The sequence below is a fragment of the Ursus americanus genome, chromosome 30, assembly GCF_024610735.1.
Source record: "Ursus americanus isolate L20-20 chromosome 30, mUrsAme1.1.p, whole genome shotgun sequence".
NCBI classification, from domain to species: Eukaryota; Metazoa; Chordata; class Mammalia; order Carnivora; family Ursidae; genus Ursus; species Ursus americanus.
The window spans coordinates 10,330,488-10,353,307 of record NC_142156.1 but is presented as its reverse complement, the minus strand read 5'-3'; the positions used below and the strand labels follow the sequence as shown (position 1 = coordinate 10,353,307).

General features: G+C 47.2%; 1 protein-coding gene across 9 annotated transcripts in view; it reads right to left on the bottom strand.

Annotated features, from left to right (window-relative positions):
• Positions 1-145: 145 nt before the first annotated feature.
• The window catches only part of CIT (citron rho-interacting serine/threonine kinase), a 157,844-nt gene continuing 135,169 nt past the window's right edge, over positions 146-22,820 (bottom strand). For 6 of the 9 annotated variants that reach the window (XM_045791588.2, XM_087857287.1, XM_087857286.1 and 3 more), the window contains 17 exons: positions 22,453-22,590; positions 21,531-21,711; positions 20,767-20,858; positions 20,144-20,248; positions 19,739-19,908; positions 18,958-19,002; positions 18,422-18,502; positions 18,151-18,286; positions 16,350-16,489; positions 13,776-13,868; positions 12,125-12,233; positions 11,886-12,014; positions 11,261-11,341; positions 9,473-9,551; positions 9,160-9,339; positions 3,584-3,884; positions 146-2,570 (listed from right to left, as the gene is read on the bottom strand). In XM_045791588.2, the coding sequence (XP_045647544.2) occupies positions 2,547-2,570; positions 3,584-3,884; positions 9,160-9,339; positions 9,473-9,551; positions 11,261-11,341; positions 11,886-12,014; positions 12,125-12,233; positions 13,776-13,868; positions 16,350-16,489; positions 18,151-18,286; positions 18,422-18,502; positions 18,958-19,002; positions 19,739-19,908; positions 20,144-20,248; positions 20,767-20,858; positions 21,531-21,711; positions 22,453-22,590 (2,084 nt within the window). In that variant the 3' untranslated portion in view covers positions 146-2,546. The remainder of the gene's footprint in view (positions 2,571-3,583; positions 3,885-9,159; positions 9,340-9,472; positions 9,552-11,260; positions 11,342-11,885; positions 12,015-12,124; positions 12,234-13,775; positions 13,869-16,349; positions 16,490-18,150; positions 18,287-18,421; positions 18,503-18,957; positions 19,003-19,738; positions 19,909-20,143; positions 20,249-20,766; positions 20,859-21,530; positions 21,712-22,452; positions 22,591-22,820) is intronic. The other 3 variants (XM_087857288.1, XM_087857289.1, XM_087857291.1) reach the window with 1 other exon arrangement.

Genomic DNA, 22,820 nt, shown 5'->3' with positions numbered 1-22,820 from the left:
GTGTGCTCAGACCTCTGTGTTGTTCTGGGACCCCAGAGAAAAAGGAAGCAAGGTCCATGTCTTGATAACAAGCCTATGCTGACACGGGCACAATACTTAGGATTTTTATGGTCTCAAGAAAAGAAGAGGTCGTTGCACAAAAGCAAACGTTTTAGATCATTGCTTTATTTCACTATTGTTTAACAACAAAAGTTCATTCCTCTCCAGGTGGATCTTGAATTGTTCCTTGTATTCTTTTCCTCATCCTGAATAAAAAAGATAATGAAGAAAAAGCCTGTACTTTTGGAGACCTAGAATCTTACTTATGCTAATAAGCTTTTGACTGCAATTTCGTGGTCCGATATTTCCTGCTGGCATCTTGGTGGTCCCATGGAGCTCCCCACCCTCCCGTGAAGATGGCTGTCCACAACTACCACCGTTGAAACCAAAAGTAAGTGTTGAAAAATGCACCTTTTACAATAAAAAAGTAGAAACCAATTCAATTTCCTTTTTTTTTTTTTTTTTACGAATATAAAGTTTCTTGTAAATATGTACAGTCCTTTGAGCTAGTTCTATAGCAGGAAGCATTTCACAGATGAGACACACGATACACACGTTCCGGGCTCAAGAAGCCCATTTCTCATGGAGATCCTAAATGAAATGCCAAGACTGAAAGACCAGTTTTCAGTGACCTTTCCAAATACTTGTGGACCAAGAGACAAAAACTTCAGCAAACACTCAGTCTGATCTGCCCTGGGGAAGGGAGGGGATGCGGTATGACCCCAAAGACTCCAAGCAACACAAAACAACAGCATGACACCTTCCAAGGGCGTAACAACATGGAGGGGAGGGACACAGGCGTTCCAAACAAGAAAGCACTTAGTTTAGGAGACGAGCAGGAAGGAGCTGGGATCTGGGCCAGGTTGCAATCTGGAAAGTGATCTGAACTGTGGACAACGTGGGTTGAAATATGGTTATGTTCCCCTGTGGTGGTGGAAACAGGTCTACCTTTCAGCCTACCTAGGATGTGCCTTGGTCGTTCAAGGCGTGCCTAAGAGTCACGGAGAATCTGAAGCAGGAGATGCCTTGTGGGAGATTAAAGGCAGAAATAAGGCCGCTAGTTAGCTTGCCAACTGCAAAGCCTCTAGGTTGGTTCTTTACCAGTTGCCAGGAATTTCGCACTCTGGTAGTGGGCAGAGGGAAACCGTGGGAGCCGCGCTGCACCTAAGAGAGGACCTCCCAACCCCGGCAGGGGCGGAGGAGGGGCCGCAGCTCTCTCGAACTTCCTGGTCTTCGTCTAGCCCCAGGGAAAGGCTCACGTGGGAAGTCACAGTTTCGTGGGGTAGAACCCTGCTGGGTTTTGTGTGAACACAGAGTCATCCACGAGGGAGTCGGCAGGGAAGCGGGAAAGTGTGAGGTGGCGGTTTGCTGAAATCCTTCTCTGGTCGTAAGGCTTGAGCGTTTGGTTTTTTGTTTGTTCAGTGCTACAGACTGCAGCTTCTTGTGGCCAGTGAGTTGGCAAGTGGTCAGAGGGTCTTGATGCAGCGGGAGCTATGGTATGGTACTAGTACATCGGCAGAGCAACCCAAGGGGGGCAGCCAGGTCGGGGGGCAGCACATGCAGTGAACCGCCATGCAGAACTCCCGGACGGGTCTCTTCCCATCCCAGGCTGGGGAACAACGCACTGTCGTGGACAGGAGGTGGGCACCCCCAGTCCCCTCCCGGACCCAGAGACTCAGTAATGCTGGGCTCCGAGCAAGTCTATTGCATGCTTTCCTGGCCAAAGCTACGTGGAAAGCAGGCTGGGGAGATGACGCTGAGGGGCAGGGAAGGAGAACTCCTCGAAGTCCCTTGGCCCCAAGTCACTGCCTCCGAGCTGAGGCCCGATGACCTCCGTACATTCTCAGCTGGTGGGAGGGGAAGTCGTCAAGGCCATAAAAGGCAATGAAAACAGTAAACATTTGGCTAGGATGTCACCCTGGGTAAAACAGGGCCATCTGCGAGGATGGACTGGGACAAGAATGAACCTACATGAGTGCAGGAGGTTAGCCAACTGGCGGGGACTCTTCCACAATACGTTTCCGGAGCAAAGACCTGATGGTGTGATCTAGCTAAAAATGACTACAACAGGAAATACATTGCTATTCAAATCTATTAAGAATTCTGTTGTCTTTAAAAAAAAAAGAAAAGAAAAGAAAAGGAAATCCAACCAACCCTAGGATCTTAAAGTAGCTATTAAATAGGATTCTAACCACGTTGTAGTTAGCGCAGGTTGGTTTCCTTTGCTGAACCAGTACAGGCTAGAGCTAGGTATAAAAGTTTATGAATGCTCTGAAAGAGTAACAAAGTGCACAGAGGATGACTGCAGGAAGGCGCTGGCAGCTCCTAAGAGCCTCGGCCCCTGCACCCCCTGGATGCAGGGTGTCCACACGGAGGTGGGTCTGGGCCCAGCTGTGCCTTGGGGTGGCTGAGCAGATGGGTGCTGGGGGCCCCTTCAGCAGAGTTCCTTAGAGTGTTTGGTGTTTTCCTGCAGATTAAGATGAGGAGTTGGTTTTCCTGGCTGAGATTTACACTGAAGACTGGTCCCAGACCTAGGAGCAAGACAAGGAGGAGTTTTAGCTGAGGGGGCCAGGAGTCCCTGGGCTCGCCCCCACATAATCGCAGCAGGAAGCGTGCCACACTTGGTCTCCCTGCAGCCGTTAACACCCAGTGCTGCCCAGGCTGGCACGAGCGAGCATAGCCAAGCCGCTGACCTCGGGGTCCATCAGGGAATGAAACTCATGGAAAACTCTCCAAAGCTGTGGATGGATCTCTGTTACACATACACACACACTGGCCCCCGTTCTATCAGTAAATCAGAGGGGACAAGAAGAATTGACTGGCTTTTCCTCCTCTCTTTATTGGCAGGGGTCCCAACAGTGACCTGCTCGTGGCATCAGGAGAATGTGACCTAGAAACCAGCCCTGGGACAGCAAGGTGGCTGTGCTGTGCAGAAGAGGCCCCTGGAACTGGCTAGGCTGCCAAGGGGCACCAAGCACTCTGACCAGACCCTTCCCCTGCTCAGGGGGCCCCCTAGTCTTCAACATCTCCCACCATCTCTTCATTCGCTAACTTAAAAAATTACATCAATAATACATGCATACAATTTAAAGATTTCAAAAGGCTCAAAGTTCTAGAAGGCAACCACTGTTCCCAGTTTCTGTGTAGCCCTCCAAAAAAATTCTTGATGTACGCGTGTATCTGTACATGTGCTTGAAAAAATTAGGCAGAAACGTTTTGTGTAGTATGCTACCATTTGTTTAAAGAAGGGAGGCTACGCATACATATTTGCTTGTATGCACAGAATCTCTCTAGAAACTGCTGACACTGGTTGCCTCTGGGGAAGGGAATGATCTAGGGTAGCTATGACATTTTGAGGTACACATGTGCACATCATCCATTTGCTTAGAAATGCCTCTTCTTACATATGTTTTCTTCCTGAACTTGCTATATGTCCTGAGAAACCTGAATTATAATAAATCCCCCCCCTTTTTTCCCCCAACAGTGGCCCTGAAGGGCCCTCAGCGCTGCAGGTCACTCGTCTGGCCTCAGGATGGTGCCTTACCTTGTTGACCTGGGACAGTGGGGTCCTCACGGCTCCCACAGGCAGCCGGCCCCGGCTGCTGTCTTCGAACAGCCTCCCAGGGGAGCGTTCCCTCCGCGTGCTGAGCATCCGGCCTGGGGACTTCTCCCGCTCCAGGGGGCGGCCGGGAGACTTGTCCCTGCGCAGCTCTGTCCGCCCCTCTCGGTAGCGGTGGGGTGTGCTTGGCTCTCGCGGGTGGCTGGGGCCTTCCGGGGGTGCCGGGCTAGAGGCCACACGCTTGGTGATGTGCTCGTTGTACGTTGGCGGGCCTCGCTTGTTGGGGCTGCAGGTGACAGGAAAGGAAGGTGCGAAGCCGAGAAGCCATAACCCCAAAGGAGCATCTTCCTCCTCTGAGCAACCCCCCATGCCCCAATCTTTAGTAGAAAAGATGCCACCTGGAGTTCTTCGGGCGTTTTGTTTTCTTTTGGTAGTGAGGACAAGGAATGAAAGATGACAACAAAAGAAAACCAAGCTTCCTGGTCTGAGTGCAGGATTCTCCTGAGCGCCTACTGTGTGCCAGTCCCTATGCTAAGTTCTTTATGTGCTCTGACTCTAAATCATCAGAAGAGCTCCACAAGCTAGGAGCAAGCATGACCCTCACCATTCAGACAAGACCGTGGAGACAGGCTGGGGGCCTGGCCTAGGGAGCTGCAGAGCTGGGACTCTGACCCAGGTCAGTTTGACATCCTAATCCTATATCCTGTATCCTACTGACCTAGTATTTTGCAGAGCCTAGAAGGCGCAGAAGGAAGTCTTCATTTAGGGACTGAAGCTGCTACAAGGCCCTTGATACAAGGGAACAATTTGGAGAAAGTCTGTACTCATCACTGTCAGCTGCCACCATATCTGTCCCCCGATCCTCGGCCTGATGCTTGGTCGCCTCTCCTTCCAGGTGGCTTTCCAAGCCTCTTTGGCACCCACTGCTGATGTGAGAGGTGTAGGGATCAGGCCTGACAGGTTAGAAAACTGAGGAGGCCAAATAAAAACAGCATAGTTGGCTCAAAACATGTCCCTGGCCCCAAAGGTTGATAGTAATAACCAAACAACTGAAAACACTGGGGCCTTTTTATGGCCTATCCAACCTTCCACCCAGCTCCGGCCTGGATATTTCAAATGAGGATTTCAGCAGATACAGCCCTAACCATCTCTCTGAAGAAGTGAGATCCAGAAACAGAACTGAGAGTCAATTCCTTCCCACTCCAATGAGCAGAAAAAGTACTCAATCCTCATCATCTCAGCACAATTAGAGCTAGGAAAAGGGAATCTACTTAAAATGGGCACATTTTATAGAGAATATTACTTGGAGAACATATTTTGATTGGGGCTTTATCTCAGAAAATAAAAGTAGAAATCAGGAAAGTAAATTTATCCTCGTTATTTTTAAAATCTAAATTACAATTGGAATTACATGCTTTTTCTAAGAATGAACCAAGTATGAATCACATACTGATTTATCTTGCTCTAATTTTCGCAACAAAATTGCATGCTAATAAGCTCAATGACATACTTTCTGTCAATGCTGGACTTCAGTAAAGTCAAAGTAATTTCTTCAAAAATATTTGAGAGTGTCACTGATTTTCCCAGAGGCCTATCTTTTTTTTTTTTTAATTTTTTTTTAAAGATTTTATTTATTTATTCGACTGAGATAGAGACAGCCAGCGAGAGAGGGAACACAAGCAGGGGGAGTGGGAGAGGAAGAAGCAGGCTCATAGCAGAGGAGCCTGATGTGTGGCTCGATCCCATAACACCGGGATCACGCCCTGAGCCAAAGGCAGACACTTAACCGCTGTGCCACCCAGGCGCCCCCCCAGAGGCCTATCTTAATCCTTGATACTTAAATCCTGCTCTTTGAAAGGGACCGAATTTGTTGTTGTTGTTGTTGTTTCCTTCAGTTACTGGTCTAACTGCCAGAATCACTTTTGTCTATGCCCATAATTTAAAAACAAATGAAAAGCAGGCTCTAGAGCAAGCCGGAGGGCCAAATTCAGACAGATGACCTGTTTCTATAAATAAAGTTTTATTGGAACACAGCCATGCCCATCTGGTTATGCACTGTCTATAGCTGCTTTCACACAACAATAGTTGAATAATTGAGACAGACTATATGGCCCACAAAGCCAAAAATATTTCCTATCTGGACATTAACAGAAAAAGTTTGCCGATTCTTGAAACAAAGGTGAGTAGAGGTGATTTGAGAAGTGATCAGTTCATTGTGAAGATTTTCATGTGATTCTCTGGTTTCCCTGTGCAACTCTAACTGTGAAGATTCCAGACAACATGGCTAGAAAGTCTCTGTGCTACATGCCCAGTGGAAAAATTTAAGATAAGTCAGATTTCAACATCTTGAAATAAAGGTTTATATTTCCTCTCTGGTCATGTGGCTTTAAGATATGGAAGACAAAAATAAATTCCAAGGAGGAGAATTACATGAAGCCTATTTGTAATGGAAGGGAAATTATAAAATGTGTCCACAGGGGCCCATCCTAAAGCAAATGAGAAGGTACTCAATGCCCGGGGGAAGAAGGATGGCTCCAGGAAGACCATTTGGAATGTCAGCTTAGATAAATCGGATGAAAGAAAATACCCATCATTCTAGGCCGAGTGGGCAATCTGCCATCTCTGTATCCATTAATGACCAATGATCTCCCATGCCAAATTTATGGCCGGGGTGGGGGGAGGTTGGGGAGTGTTTGCAAAGAGTTGCATTTCCTGCCCTGCTAAACAGACCAGGTCAGTGAGGCCTTGAAGTGAATCATACTCAGCCAAGCTGGCCTTCTACATTCTGACCTTCCAAAGCAGTTCTGCATAAAAAGACCATTTTATAAGCCAAGAGACAAGCAAAGACTAACTGCTGATTTTCCGGACATGCCTGGCCACAGCAGGAAAGCAACAGCATTGTCTCAGCTTCTCCTTCACATGAACTGGAGCCCCTTGTAAGCCAAGAATAAGCAACTTCTTACAGAGACACTATATAGTCTCAAAAGGAAGGTGCCTGCCATCTAATTAGTAAGGCAGTGGAGAAAAAAAATCTAATTACAGTATTTTGATTTGTTCTTGGCATGACTTGGAAACTACTTAAAGAAAATCAGGACATTTTCAGGAGAACAATAGTCCTTTGAGCAGTTACTCTTGAGGCAGGGTCAAGCCAAAAGAGTTAGGAACTGCTGGTTATTCACCACTTCTGGGTTTCTAGCCAGTGCCTGGGATTAAACTTACTGGCCAAACATTTAGACTAACCTCTTGCATGTCAACAGAAGAAAGACATTCATTAGGACATAGTCTCAAAATATTAGATTTATGACGTTCTTTTCCAAGACCAAAGCACTTTTTAAATATTAGAGGTAGTTCCTCCACCAAACTGAGAGTTCCTTGAGGATAAAAACATGTCTTCATCAGTGTATCCCCAGCCCCAGATATTGTGTCTAGGACACAGTAGGTGAGCCACATAACTCTTCACAGAGTAGACAGAGTAGTCCAGAAAATGTAAATCCTAGGTCAGTTAAGTATTCCCCTGGGTTAAATAATCTCAGGACTTCTTTGGAGACCAAGAACTTCAAGTTACACATCTGAAGCCTACCCATCAACCTGGATCTGGCTCATAGACCTCTGTGTCAAGACAAGGTCAGTCGCACTTCCCACGCTCTGCTGGTATGATTACAAATGGATATATAGCCTTCAGAGAGGAATACTCAGCAACATCTATCAAAATTACAAATGGACATCTGATGTCACCCATCAATTTTCTTTTTCTAGGAATTTCTCCTACAGATAGATTCCTAAGCCTGCAAAATGACATAAGCACAATGTCACTTAATTTTTTACAGCAACAGTCTGTGAACCACTGAAACATCAACTGATAAAGGAATAGTTAAATAAATTAAGGTCACGTGAAGGCATAAATGCTATGTAGGCATAAAAAATAAAAGCAATGAAGAAATACTTCTGATACTGACGTGGAGCAACCTCCAAGATACATTAAGGTACAGAAGAATGTGCACAGGGTGCTATCACCTGTATCTAAAAGGGGAAGAGCGTTTCCAGAATGGGACAGTAATGACTGCTGAAAACCTGTTCCTCCATTAAAGCAACAAGAACACTGGTATCAATGGTCTAAACCAACTTTCCAGAACTCTGGAAATTAACCAAAGACTTGCAACAACTCAAAGACCAAAAGCATTTATGTAAGAAAAAGAGCTGGATCTCAGAAAAACAAGCTTTGTGTCATGTTAACGTTGACTTATTCCCACCCTTTTCTCCCCAGATCTGCAGTAGTTTCAAAACCAACAGCCCTGTAACCACAGTAGCCACTGGAGGGAGATCAGGACTGAAGCTCCCCCAAAAAGCCCCAGCCCCAATCCACAGCCCCATCTGACCTGTCTGGCTACCAGTCTCAGGGCTTTTTATCTGACCTGATGCAGGGTTTGCTCATGAAAAAAGCCCTATTCCCAGATGTTTATCAGAAACAGTCAGCAGCAAGTGTTTAACCTGGCAAATATGCCCGAGGCAGTGATACCAGTTGGGGAAGAGGCTGGCCAAAACACTCAAAAGGCAATCTGGGAATAAGATGTTATAAGGCGTTTTGAAACGGTCCCATATATGTGTAGGAATCTAGACGGCCACACACACAGGCAAGGCACTGCAAATGCCCAGGAAAAATCTGAGAAGGCCTCAGTCTCTCAACTCTGGCTGACTTTGAGCATTGAAGGTGTGGCCAACACACACACACACACACACACACACACACACACACACACACACCTCCTCAGCAAACGGTGGGAGACTTCCTGGTTCAATGCACAGAAGGGAAATCTCTGCCCAACCATATTAGCTGATGACTAACTTAACCAAGCAAAAACCTGATTGGCCACACATAACAGAGAATACAGACTTGAAAGATTAGTCCAGGAGAGTCCCTCAATAAACTGCAGCAACAAACACAGGGAGGGGTGGGGATCTGATTTCCAGAATTGCCACAGAAATGTTCAGTCTCCCAACAAAAAATTGGAAGACATGCAAAGAAAAGAGGAAAGGCTGGCCCATACCGAAGGCCTTATTTCTTCTGGGAAATCTTCCCTGGCCCCCATGTCTAGGCTGGGAACCCTCCGCTGGGCTCCCAAGGTGTCTTAAACTAGCCCAGTCAGAGCCCCATCCTTCTAAGGTTGCTCTAATTGCCTGATTGCTCACGTCTCTCTCCCACTGGGCTCTATCAGGGAGGGACAGCATCTGGTTGATGTGGCGCTATACCTCCCATGGCAAGCCCAACTAGCATGGCAGAGCATCTGCTGAAGCAATGAGTGCATAATTCATGACCCAGTCTAGTGCCACTGAAAATACCCAACAGAGAAAGACCAGACATTCCCTTCCACCTTTTCCAAGGGGGCATGTGAAAATTCTCCTGATACTTGAAAAGGACTGAGTCACTTTCACACTCTATCTCAAAGAAAGGAGTGGCTTGAGCTTGAAGATTGGGAAACCTTTGACCAGTTTAGCAAAATTTCCTTCTACCTTACAGAAAAGCACTCTGCCTCCTGTAATGAAGAAGAGGAGAAGTGTGGTACCTGCGGGAGGTGGAGGGGCCCCGGTGGTGGTCAGTGCCAGACTCCTTCACGAGGTTTCCTTTGCAGCAAATGACCCTTAATTTATCCTGGTATGAGGATGCCAGGTAAATCGCTCCTGAGGAAATTGCAGGGCCCAAGTAGCGTGGGTTCGGGATTTCCAAATACGCTCGGGCAGGAGTCCTATGGAGTTCCAGAGAAGAGTTCACATTCAGGTTACCTCCATTGCTAGGTGGGATGGGAAGAAACAGACACTTGGCCCCGACCCCCAACCCCAACGGCTGAGCTTTTCAAAGCCTGAAAGGGCAATGCTTACCCCAGAGAGGAGCGTGCCTGGATCTCAATGACTTCGAGTGAGTTGAAGTGGGTCACAAACAGATAGGGTTCTCTGTAGGCTGCATGGCCACCACAGAAGAAGAGTGTGGAGCAAGGAAGGGTTAAAAGAGGAAATCATAACCAGGCTGCAATGCAACCTTGGACCCAGCAATCCCACCGAAAATAACTCATCCTACACATACATCCATGTGCCAACATAATGAGGCATGTTCAAGCTTACTCACTGCCGTGTTGTCAGAGCAGACGATGGGAACCAAATCAAGAGTACATTATAGGGGGTCAGTTAAATAAATTATGGTACATCTGTGGGATTCTGCACAGCTGTAAAAATGCATGACCCTCTCCATGTACTGATGCATAAAAAACCCGGAGGTGTGTTTTACTAGTGTGTAAAGAAAGATTCGGAATAATGTGTAAAGTGTGGCATCACACGGATTTAAAAAAAAAAAAAAAGTGTGTTGTGGGGGGGAGGATAAGAGTATATTTTCTTATGCATCTGTATTTGCACAAAGCACTGGAAGGATAAGAAAAAGAAGTTCCACACCCCCCCCCCCCGGGGGAGTAGGGATGGAGAATTGGGGAGACAGGTTATATGAGTGAGACTTTTCATTGTATACCTTTTTAAACTGTTTAATTTTGTACATTTTCACAAAAAAATTAAAGACTGGGTTCAAAGATAATTAAATATTCCTAATCTTAATACTATATGTCTGTATCACGGTTATCAGTGAAACTCTAGGATATGATGGGAGCTTTTTCTGTCTTAAAAGGAAAAGGAGATTATCACCATTATCCCTTGTGGTAAACTAGGACTTCAGTTTTGGACTATTCGTCATGCCTCCCGGTACTCGGGCCCTGGTGGAGCCTCCTTGCCTTGAACCTAGGCTGACCCCGTGGCTGCATTAACCAGTAAGATATGGTGGAAGCAAGAAGGCCTGCCAGCTTCCACTTCTGCTCTCTTGGAAGAAGCCATATGGAGAGGCACTGAGGCCTCCAGCCACCTGCCCCAGCTGACTTCCCACCAATTATACCAACTGGCCGCCACTTTGTGAGGCCATTTTGGACTTTCTAGTTATCCCAGTGCCCCCACTGGTACCACATCAAGCAGAACTGTGCAGTCAAGCCTCAGCATCTTAGGCAAGAAGTTGCTGTTGTCTTGTCCATAACAAGTTTTGGAACTCGTTATGCAGCAAAAGAGAAACCAAATAGTCTTGGCAGGTATTTTAGCCATAACAGTGTTTCAGAACGTTCACACTGACATGAGTGTACATATTTGTACATATGTGTGTGTTTATGCTTTGACCCAGCAGCTTCACTTTTAGGGCTTATGAGCAACAGATACTACTTGACAAGTGTGCAAAGGTTAGTGCAAGATGTTCATCACAGCAATGTTTACACTTATGGAAAGAATGAGCATGACCTACGTGCTCTGCTGAATTAGAACTGGTTAAATGGACAGGTGTTCAGCTATGCCATGGTACTCTGCAGCCTTTGAAATGATTTCAATAAATTCACGGAGAATGCTCTCCTTTCTTCATGAGACCCTAACAAATGTTTCACAAGGCCGGTGGATCTGGCTTATGCAGTCCTTCATCAAGCATCAGAATCTCTGCCCTGAACACTATTCAGGGGACTACAACCTATGGCACTTGGTGTCTAATGTAATCCACGGGCATAGCACTTAAGCCAAAAAGGATTCCACCTGCAATTCTTTCCTAGGACTCCAGCTGCTGGCAGAATACAGCCCTCCATACCTTGCATCACTTACCAAAGGCCAAAGGTAAGCGACTCCACTTGAGATCGTCTGTGCGGCTACGTCTTCCGTAAGAATCCACGAACACCCCAAATTCTGCAAGGAGTTGGAGCCCGGGGGCATCAACACAGTCAGAGGCAGCAGTATCAATGACCCCATACACTTTGCCAGAAGAATAGGGATTGAGCCCAGGGGACCACCAGGCAGATTTAACTGGATCATTAAAACCTGAGGACGTTTGCTGAGTCACATCTCTCAGAGATGTGTTAAAGGAAAGTGGGAGAAACAGGAAGGAAGGAGGAAGAGACAGGAGACATGGAGGAAGGGAAAGGGAAGAAACAGAGACCGAGACACAGGGAGGAAGAGACAGGAGGACCCAGAGATTTGATGGCGGAGCGGGGAGAGGAAGGAGGAATACAAAAGATTGAAGAGAAACGTCAAAAGAAAACCCAAGAAAGAAGGAAAGGAAAAGAGAGAAAGGAGAGGGAGAAAAAGCAGCAACGGGCAGAGAAGGAAAGAAGTGGCTGCTCTCAGGAAAGAGTATGAGACAGCCGGACTGGGAGAGAGCCGTGGTGGGGGTCTGGGACTCCTGGTGCCTGCAAGCACTCAGGGCAGTGGCCGACAGGGACCCCCGACTCACCGTGGAAGCAGAGCAGGTACTCCTCCCGCTGCCCTGCGCCGTTCACCTGCACGATCGAGACAGGAAAACTGTTGGAAGAGGAGGCAAACACAGCAGGTGCCAAGGAATGGTCATTCTTATCCAGGAATTCTGTAAAGGCAGGTGAGAAGTGGGGCGTTAGGAAGGAGCTAGAGTTGGCGGCAAGGCCAGAGCAGAGTGTGGGCTGGGGGGCAGGACGGCGGGGAGGAGATGGGCCCTACCCTCAAGCGTGTACTGCTTCATGTCAATTTCATAGAATTTATTGGTTCCAATGAGGATACTGTAATTGGTGAAGTGGATGCAGCTGCAGGGCTCTGAGGTCTCTATCTCCTGAGACAGAGGGTAGAAGAAAACGATGTGCGTTAACACAGGGCAGCCCCATTTCCACTGCTATTCCGCTCCCCCCTCAGGCATCTAACAGAGCCTTGGAGATGGAGATAGTCACCTCTGGACTTGTTCACGTTCTCAGCCACACAAAGCACACACACTCAATCCTTTCATGTCCCCCATGAAGACTAATAATCCCTTTGCTACCTCTGGGTTCTTTGCAACCCCAGACTAAAAAAATAATATCAAATGTTAGCCAAAAAAAGAGGCAGAAACACCATTTCAATGAAAAGGTTGCATTCAAAGACAAATCTTTAAAAATACAAATTCTTATCTGAGGAAAAAGACTGGAAGACACAGGGCTGGTTAGAGGGAGTGGTTTTAGCTTCCTTCTTTTTGTGGGCTGAGTTTCTAACACGAACCTATATTACCTATATAATTATCTCATCATCATTGTTTCATCTCCATTAGCGATCGGCTTTCTAACTACTTCCATTTCTTTTCAGGCCAATCCTAATATTTTCAAAAACCTAGGTATGCTTATTCAAAATGGTGGCCAAGAATTATAAAGAAGCAATGATTTCTGAGACTTTTCCTAAAGCTAACAGTTCAGAATCTAATCCGCACTATCACCACTATTTCCTGAGCACCTGGTGAGTCTGAGGAAACTTTTAGACAGCATGACACAGTGAAAGCAGGGCAAAATCAAACTGCAGTTTTGGTCTCAACTTTGTAACAGGATCTCAGCCGGCCTCAATGGTCTTACCTGAAAATCGGGGATTACCACCCTTGCATTTCAGGACTGTGATGAAAAGTGTTTGTAAAATACCTCGGTCGCTGGTACCAGTAGGTAACCAAGAAAATAAACGAAGAGCCCACCCAGGATGAAACTATCTCCCTAACACATAGTGACCCTTATCTGTTCACCCCTCATTTCACTTGAGACTCATGGTGAAGGCACCGAAATCAGTTAGCCTTACAACAGGTGGAGCTTTCTTAGTCTAGGGACAACGGCCGGCCTCTGGAAGCGGGGCAAATGATCGAATGTGCACCTTGTCCACATTGCAGTCACCATCACCACCGCTCTGCTCTAAGGAGAGTCAGCTCCCTAATTACACACAGGAACACAGCTAGCACTGGCTTTTCCAGAAGTTATTAATAGAAACGTCTAGGATCTGACAAAGATTCTGATAAGTGTCTCCAGGGACTGCTAGCTTCTCAGAGAGATCTTCTTTTTTAATGCTAATTTAAAAGTGTCTCTTCCATCAGCCTGCTTCCTTTCTCCCTTAACAAAGGGCTGAATCACTGGGTTGGCTGGAGAGGCAGCTCACAAACAGGAGAAAGAAAGTGAGAGGGAAAACTGTAGCCACTCAAGGCTCTGGAGCTTCCTCCAGGCAGGTAGGTTGTGTCTGTCTGTCTGTCTCTCTCTCTGTCTTTCTGGAGGTCACCCAGGCTGAAGGGACCTGGCACACACTGTTCCCTGAGGCAGCACCCTTTCCACACTGGGTGGTGGGGATAGCAGGACGGGCGAGGCTCGGGACTTACTTTCCGAATGCAGTACTTGCTGAGGTTTTCGTTGTAGCGGAGAATGACAACTTTGCTGGGCATGGCTGCACAGATGCAGAGCCCGTTCTCAATCTGAAAAGCAATCAGGGAAACAGAAAGAAAGCAAAAGAGGGTCACTGGTGCGTATACTGGCGCCATAGCAAAACTAGGAACTAACACCAGTTCAGAGCAGAGTTTCTCCACCTCAGTGACACTGACCCACTGACACAGACCAGATGATTGTCTGGGTTGAGAGGCTGTTCCGTGCATTGCAGGATGTTTAGCAGCAAGCCTGGGCTCTACCCTCTAGATGCCAGTGGCACAACCACCAGCTGACACTGCCCAGTGTCCGCCAGGGGACAGAAGTGCCCCTGGATAAGAACCACTGATTTAACAAAGACCTGGAAGAGGCCCCTGGAAATCACCCGACACCACACACATCGGGGGTGTGCACCTTCTGCTAGAGACAGGGGCTTCTGACAATCTTACCCTGAGCGGGGAGGAAGGCAGTAGAAGTCACCTGAAGAATTTAGGGACTGTGGTTCAAAGAGAAAAGTTCTTAGCTAAGATCTGTGTATGTAGATTTCTCTTTTTCTAGAACAGCTAAATCACTCTTACTTCACCTCCCAATACCAGGTCTTTGTCATTTCACCAAGGGCGAAAAGAAGCTTCTCAAATCAGTGCTGACATGAAGGTCAGCAGTTGGCATGGTGGGTGGAATGAGATGGGATGGGAGAGGGAAGGAATACACAGGAAAATGGAAACTGTTAGTAATGTTCTAGTTCTTGGGGTGGGTAGTGAGTTTGGGGATGTTATACTATTAGATGTTACAATTGTATAATGTACCTATTTTTTAGGAGTTCCAACATTGTAAAATGCCCATTTCTCATCATTCACAGAAGAAATCATAAGACATTTTAAAATATGTAGAATGATAAAAAAAAAAAAACAGGATGTGACTAAAATTGTAGTTAGAAGGAAAATGTATAGCCTTAAAATGCTTATCTTAGAAAAAAAAGACCTGAAAATTAATTAGCCAAACAAGAGATCAGAAAGAGAACAATGGAAGGAAGCCAGAGAAAACTGAAGGAAGGAAAAACAAAGATTAAGGAAAAAGCAAAAATTAATGATAAATAAGATAATGCTGTCATAGCAAGAATCAGTAAAGCTGTTCCTTTATAAAGATTAGTAAAATCAGATAATGCTGATGAAATTAAGACGAATAAGAGATCCAGCACAAGTAATATTAGGGATAAAAAAATGCAACAGCTATAAGAGAATATACAACAAAGAACAAAAAGCAGAAAGAAGGAGAGAAAAAGAAAAAGAAATGTTCTCTTTAAAAAAAGAATTGATAAAACTGAAAAGGGATAGCATTCCTTGCCGGGTCCCCATCTGGAAATCCTGGGTCCACCCAGCAATGTCTTTCATCAGCCCCTCAAGATTCACCTCTGAGAAACCTTCGCAAATCCACAACTTTCTAGGGCAGCCATCCTTTATATTCTGTCCTCTTTTTATTGTTGCCACAGTTAATCCCAGTCCTTGTATAAGTGACTAAGAAAAGAATCCCACCGGCCCCATGGCCAGAGGACAGTGGCCAAGGCCAAGGCCAAAGTCAAGCCCCCCTCAGGAGGTTCCTGTGGCCCACCACATCCCTCCCCCATTGGTCCTCTGTCCCTCACACAGACCCCCTGAGGGCTCGGTTAAGTACACAGAATGAGATAGGTAAACGCTGACTTGAGAGTGATAAATGCCAAATACCCAGTGAGCAGTCCTCTGGGAAGGGAAAGGTGGTTTTCAGCTGAACTCTGGTAGCCTCAGGGAGTCTGTAAATGCTTGATTCAGATTTCATTAAAGTTATGTATGTTCACAGGTATGCACCCACAAATACTCTTAATTTTAAAAGTTTCCTTAAAGAAGCAGGCAAGCAAATGTACTTATATGCCAAAATCAATAGCTATTAGCTACCAAAACATTAACTTGAGTTATCAGGAACTGACTTTATATTATATAAATGTCATAAATCAGAATTTGCAAATTTTTAGTAAAACATTTTTTCATCTAGTTCGGTCGTGGGGTTCCATGTTAGATTAAAAAAAAAAAATATATCTAGGGGCGCCTGGGTAGCTCGGTCAATTGAGCATCCAACTCTCAATCTCAGCTCAGGTCTTGGTCTTGGGCCGTGAGTTCAAGCCCCATGCTGGGTTCCACTCTGGGTGTGGAACCTACTTTAAAAAAAGTGAAAATAAAAAAGACTCCATCACACACACACACACACACACACACACACACACACACACACACATGCTCACGCACACACACACAATTTTTTTTTGAACTATGGATCATCCTTTTCGTCTTGTTAATTTTATCCTCATTTTTCTCTCTGATGTTTCCTTTCGACTCAAAGCCTATGCACATTTCATGGCTACCCAAATTATTTCATGTGCCTAAAGGAAGCAACAGAAATTTAACCCAGGGAGAGGACATACAGTTTCCAAGGTCAAATCAATAAGCCCTGTTGAAAGGAGGCCAGAGCTGATTTCAAGAACTGAGGCCCTGAGACGAGCTTACCTTGCCAGCAGCGAACAAGTGGCAGCCCTTCACGGCTTCGAAAATGTTGGGGGAGATGTCGGGCTGGGCGGGAAGGTGAGCCTGTGCGAGGGACTGCTTCACTTTCTTCACGTCAACAAGGCACAGAGCCCGCTCTTCTCCTGAGGGGACAGGAAGAGCCTCGAGGTCAGTGTGAGGCAGGGAAGCCAAGATGCGGGAAGGCCGTTCCACTTCTCACAAGTAGCCACACAGGGACACGCAGACGAACAGTTTTCCACAGAGTCCTGTGTACGGGGCTCGGGTCCAAGTTTTAGAACTACAGTGAAAAACATCTGGTCTCTTGGTCAAGATTCTGGGATGAAAAAAAAAATCTGCAGACGTAAAATCAGAGAGCATGAAGTGGACTTTTAAACATGCTCCCACCAAAGCCAAGGGGAGGATGGGTTAGGAACACTGAGGGGACATTTTATAGAACAATGGGCTTGGACCATTCCGATATGTCAATGTCGTGGAGGACAAAAATCCATTCCCGATTACAGGAGGCTAATGGGCACTACTAAATGCAATGCATGACCTGGGACGGGATCACAAATCAGGGGGGAAAATGCAGGAAAGGACATTATTGGAGCCGCAGGTGAAATCTGACCCCGGGCAGTGTATCAGACAGCTGCATCATACGGCAAGGGTTAAATTTCCTGAATTCCAAACCTGGGCCACGGGAAACTATCCCGTGTGATACTCCAGTGGTGCTTCCATGCCCTGCCATGTTTGTCCGAACCCACACAACGGACACCACGAGTGAACCCTAATGGAAATTGTGGACCCGGGGGACGATGTGTCACTGCGGGTTCATCAGTTATGGCCAATGAGCCACTCTGGTGGGGATGGTGACGGTGGGGGCAGGGGGCATCCGGGAACTCACTGTACTTTCTTCTCAAATTCCCTGTGAGCCTAAAGCCACTCTAAAGAATAAAGTCAAGAAGGGAGGAAGGAAGGTGGGGATGGAGGGGAACGAAGGAAAGGAAGAACAGGAAGGGAGGCAAGCAAGCAGAAAGAAACAAAAGAGGCAAAGAGAGGAAGAGATGAGAGACCAAGAATGGCCAGCTCCTGACCATATTCTTTCAGCCCCCAGATCCATCCAGCCACACCTGAAACAAGACCTGGCTGTAGGTGTTTTTGAACACTGAGCCAACAAATCACTGTTTTCCCTCCAAAAAAAAAATACAGACCACCAACAAAGAGAGAAAAATTTTTTTGCCACTGTTGTATAAGAGAACACTCTCGTTCTTAGCTGATACGCTAAAGACTTTGGGGTCACAGCTATAGGGGACTCTCAGATGGTTCAAAAGTTAGGGTGCGTGCATGTGTGTTTGTAGAGGAAGAGAGTAAAAATATGGCAAAATGTTAACAGTGGGGAACACTCCAAGGGTCTCCGAGGGGTCACAGAGAAATAAGAGGCTGCACGTTAACAGCAGGCAAGCTCTCAGAAGGCCACGGCTCATGGTGGTGTTGACGTCACTATGACGTCGGCATCAAAGGGTCTGTTGTTACTGAGACTTTGGGGCTCACTACTCTTCACTTGGCATAACGGTGAAGTGGTATAACTTGGGGGTGTTGGGCTATGCTGCACCGGCGACCACGGGAACGAATCTGAGCCGAGAGCGCCATCAGCTCGGGCACCGATGGGGACCCAGAGGAAAGAGCCGCGTCGGCTCCCATCTGCCACCAGGAGGACCTGCCTTTGTGTTTCAGACATGATACTTGGCTCTCAAATAGTTTCCCTTGACAGTGAAAAGAAAGCGCCACGTCCTTGGCCTACCACCTGCTATCATGAGGAGCTTCTCCAGGTCCTTGATGATATAAATTTGGAAGACCGCTCCAATTCCTGGGACGTGGGTGAGGGAATTTTTCAAGACATTCAGTGCGTAGAGCCCTTCCTCAGTGCCCACCAACACCACCTGCAAGAACAGAAGTCCACAGGCGAGCGTAAGCATAACCACGTCCCCACGACAACCCCGAAGAGTAGTAAGAGCAAGAGCCCTTTCTCTCGTGACTGCGGGGGCCTCCGGCCAGTACCCAAAGAACGGCGCTACCTGGTCGCTGAAGGGCAGCGTGCAGTTCATGTCCAGGCGGTCATCACCTTCCAGTTTCAGCAGGGAGTTTCCAAGCAACTTCTTTACATATTGGAACCGAAAAGAAAAGAGAAAAAAGAAAAAAGGAAAAAAAAAAAAAGACACAGTTAGCTTAAACCGTCCATAACCAAACCATCCAGACAGACAAAAGCAAAAACAGAGAGAAGTTTGGTGCCAGGAAGAAAGTAAGGTTACTCCTGAAAACGCCAGAAACACACATTTGCTGTTGGCTTGCCCCATATTTTGTTCTGAGCTCAAAAGGCAAAACAGGAATGTTACTGGTATCTCCAGAGTTACACCTCAGCTTGGACACAGAAATAAATGAGTGAAGTAGACACCGAGAGATTTTCTGCGGTAGGACATAAACTGACACTAAAGACATGTCACCTGCAGAGGGTTAATAAGCCACACGGAAGGCTCCTTCCCCTCCAGGCTGCAGCCCAAGTACAAAGCACAGTGTCAGCAGCGAAGCAGCAAAAGCTTCTGAATCTCTTTACCTGAACCCACGCAGGCAGAAGCTCGTAGGGAATACGGTCACAGCCCTATTGTACACATATTAACGTGGATTTCAATAAAAGGCTCACACAGGGAACAACAGAACAAGTCATCAAAACAGGTCCACTCAGTGAGCCAAGCTCCTCTCAGGAGGCTCATGGTTAAGAAGTTTACTACTGCAAACACCGAACGTGTTTACTAGGAGCCCAGTGTTTGGTCTTTGGTGAAGAAAACACCAGTGAGCAAGGAGCCCTGTTTATATCCTGGAACTTTCCAGGAGGAGTGATGCCAGTCAAGGCACACCTACAGTTCTGCCATCGTAAGGAGAAGTAGGATCCCGAACCTGCCTACAGAAGAGCAGATCATGTGGAAGCTACGGAGAAGGTTATGAAAAGCCCTCCCTGAGTTGGCATGGTTTTGGATGACTTTTGTGCTGCTTCATGGCCAAGTGTTTGCAACTCAAGTCTTCAAATAAACTCATCAGAGTAAACGAGGGAGAGGATCTCCTTATGAGTACGTTTGCCACCATGACCAAGATCCGTTGTGCAACCAAGAGCTGGCTAACGGCACTGACACCCCCATTCTAAAGGGCTGCAGAGGGAGGGCGTGTGACACCAGACAGGCCAGCGCAGAGCCCGTGTCTTGGTCACACAAGAGTCCCGGTCATGAAAGTCTCGGACCATCACCCCTCAGGGAGGCAGCAACAGGGCTCCCAGCACCCAGGTAGTTCCCACGTCAGCCCACCTTACAAAGACAAGCTCCAGCACCCATCTTCATACTCACAGCATCAGCTTCTGCTTTTTCCCTAGAAACTCTCCCACCTGCAACAACAGACTCTAAGGCGGTGACCCAGCGCTGTTTGTCAGGGAAGCTAGGAGCCAGCAAATAGAGCGTTCTCCCGGGCCAGCACGTGGTGTGCGGGTGAGACTCCATCTTCAGGATGTAGGGGACATCTAGGGAATTGGACAGAGAGCAGGGGTTGGGTATGGCTTTCCCTCACTCCCAACCGGGGGGGGGGGGGGGGAGGATGGTCCTGAGGTGTCAGAGATCCCCCACCCCTAAGTATGCAAGTCCCAGTCCCCACTAAGATGGGCGACTGGAGGAGCATGGCCCCTTCTACCCCGGCTGACTGAGGCTGACTGATCGAGCCCAGCGTGCCCCCTGGTGGGCTCTCCTGCTTCCCCTCACCTGCTTTGGCTGTATTTGCAAGCTCAGAAGCACCAACGGCGCCATGAATAGATACATCCCCGTCGGGAAGGCACAGCTCAAATTCTTCCACAGGCCTCTGTCCAGCTTGGTGCAAAGAGGAAGGGCAGAAAGAAAACCAAAAGAACAGGAACAAGAACAAGGGGAGAAAAGAAGAAAGACAGAGAGAGAGAGAGAGACAGGGCAAGAGAGACAGTATGTGTGAAAAGAGAGGCGCACGAGAACAAAGGAGGAAGGAAAAAGGTGTGCAGAGAAGGCGGAGAGGGAAGATAAAAACAAAATAAAGTGTGTCAGATGAGTAGCACAGTCAAATTTCTGATGACGATGCGGATTTATGGGTTAGTTGACTGAGGCAGAAGTTCTCTGAAGGTGTATTAGCAGGTAGAATCTTCAGGGCAGCACCCTGCAGGTTCTTCAGAGGGGAGACCTATAGACGTGAGTATCGTACCAATAACCTTTAGCGAAGTCATTTGGTTTTTAATTTTCAAAATTGGAAAATCGTAGAAGGCTTGCAACGCAGTCTGAAAAACAAAGCCTTCTCGCCAAGACTGGGAGACCTGGGTCAACCACGTGCAACAAAATTTCCCCCTGAATTATTAATTTACCTTCTCTGGCTTCATTGTCATAAATGAGGACTTTGGATCCCTCCAGGACAATGTACTTCCTGTCCCAGCCTTGCTGTCCTCGTTTGTTATTCCTGGGGAAACAGGCATGGACAAGAACAAAGGTGTGGAGGCTGAAGAAGAATGGTGGGGAGGAGGCAGGGACTGCGGGGAGGGGGAGAGGGAATCCTAGCCAAGACGCTTCCTGAGGAAAGCTCGGGAATCAGAGCGGCCTGAGCCATCGCGTCAGGGGCAGCAAAGCTTCCTTCTACCCTTGTAGGTTCTGTGGCCGGCCCAGGAATTCCACTGGCAGCAGACAGATGAACGGGAGAGAAGCATACAATTTTTATTTTACGTGTTCCCGGGAGTCTCCCCCAGACGATAAAGACCCCGAAAGTGGAGAGGCCTATGTGTTTGTATACTGGCTTGAAAAAAGACTAGTAATTATGAAAAAGCAGCTAAAATGTTACAGGAGGAGAAAGGAAGATAAGGGGTTACTTTAACAAGGGTTCTTTGCAAAGAGGTCTCTCTGAAGGCCTTGATTTCCCGGTAATAATATTCCTTTCCTCCTGGAAAAGGGAGGGCTGCTTTCACAGGGGAATCGTGTCTCCTACTTTCGGGAAGAGAGAGGGGAGGTCAGTGTCCTTATGAGACCGGCAGTTTGTCAAGTGCCTTTGGCTCAAAATAATCCTTATTCCCAAGTGGCCTATTTTGGCATGGTGTCTTCACCAGCACTGGCCCCAGCCCGAGGCACCCCGCCACAATACCTGGGCACCTTCATCCACCCTTCCAGGTGCAAGCCGCTGCTGGGCTCCTTGCTCTGGAGACCCGGGGAGTTCATTTTGTCACGGCAGAAGGCCTCAGTGAAGTGTGTGGCATACTCGGCTGGCAGGCCGCAGGTCGCGGGCAAGCATGTGGAACACTTGGGATGACACATCACCTGACATTCTGGGGAAAAGCAGGGAACATTCTGAAACCACCTTGGTGGACCCTGGCCCAGGCTTTCCTCTGCCAGCCAAACCCCAGCCAGGCCCCAACACCCAGGTGATGTCTAAGCTTTCCCAGGAGCCAGGCCCCGACAGAGAGAGGAAACGAGGGAGCCAAGTGTTCTCGACACAGTGTTCCTGGCTTCTCCCCAGGCTGCCACAAATAAGTGTGTAAGGGACCTGTTTGCACAGCTCAGTTGCAGCCAGCACACAGCCTAAAGGTGGGGAGAAAACAGCCTGGAAAAAGCAGGGGGGCTGGAAATCAGCAACGCACAAGGCATTTTGCACAGGGCGGTGGAGACGTGAGCTGAAACACGGATAAGCTCATTGCCTTAACACGGGAAAAATAGTGTCCTCCCACTGAAACTAAAAGCTTGAAAATGAATGTACTACAGGATGAGAAATTTAAAAAGAAAAAAAACAGGGGTGCCTGGGTGGTGCAGTTGGTTGAGCGTCCAACTCTTGGTTTCGGCGCAGGTTGTCATCTTAGGATGTGCGATCAAGCCCTGTGTCGGGCTCCAAGCTCAGCAGAGTCCGCTTGAGACTGTCTCTCCCTCTCCCTCTACCCCTTCCGCTCTGCTCTAACATAAATAAATAAATCTTAAAGAAAAAAGAAAAAAAAAACCACCCACCCCCATCAGCTAGATCTGTTTAGGTGGAGACATGCAGGTGTCCCCCACGAATGCACAGCCGCTGCTCTTACCAAGACATTTGGATGCCTGGCGCCCAAAGTGCACGGTATCCAGACACACAGCACACTTTGTGGCTCGCATGTTCAATCCTACGTTAAATCGGTGAGGAATATTGTGGTGCATGCGCTCCTTAAGACGCCGACTGAATTCTGAAGGAAAAAATTTTAAAACGATCATTAGGTACTACGAAACATCCCATCGAGAAAGTAAAAGTAAAAAAAAACCCAAACAAACAAAAAAACCCACAAAACACAGAATGGGAAAGAATATTTGTAAATCATATCTCTGACAAGGGACTTGTTGCTAGAATATATAAAAAGCTCTTACAACTCAATAATAAAAAGACAACCCAATTTTAAATGGGCAAAGGATGTGACTA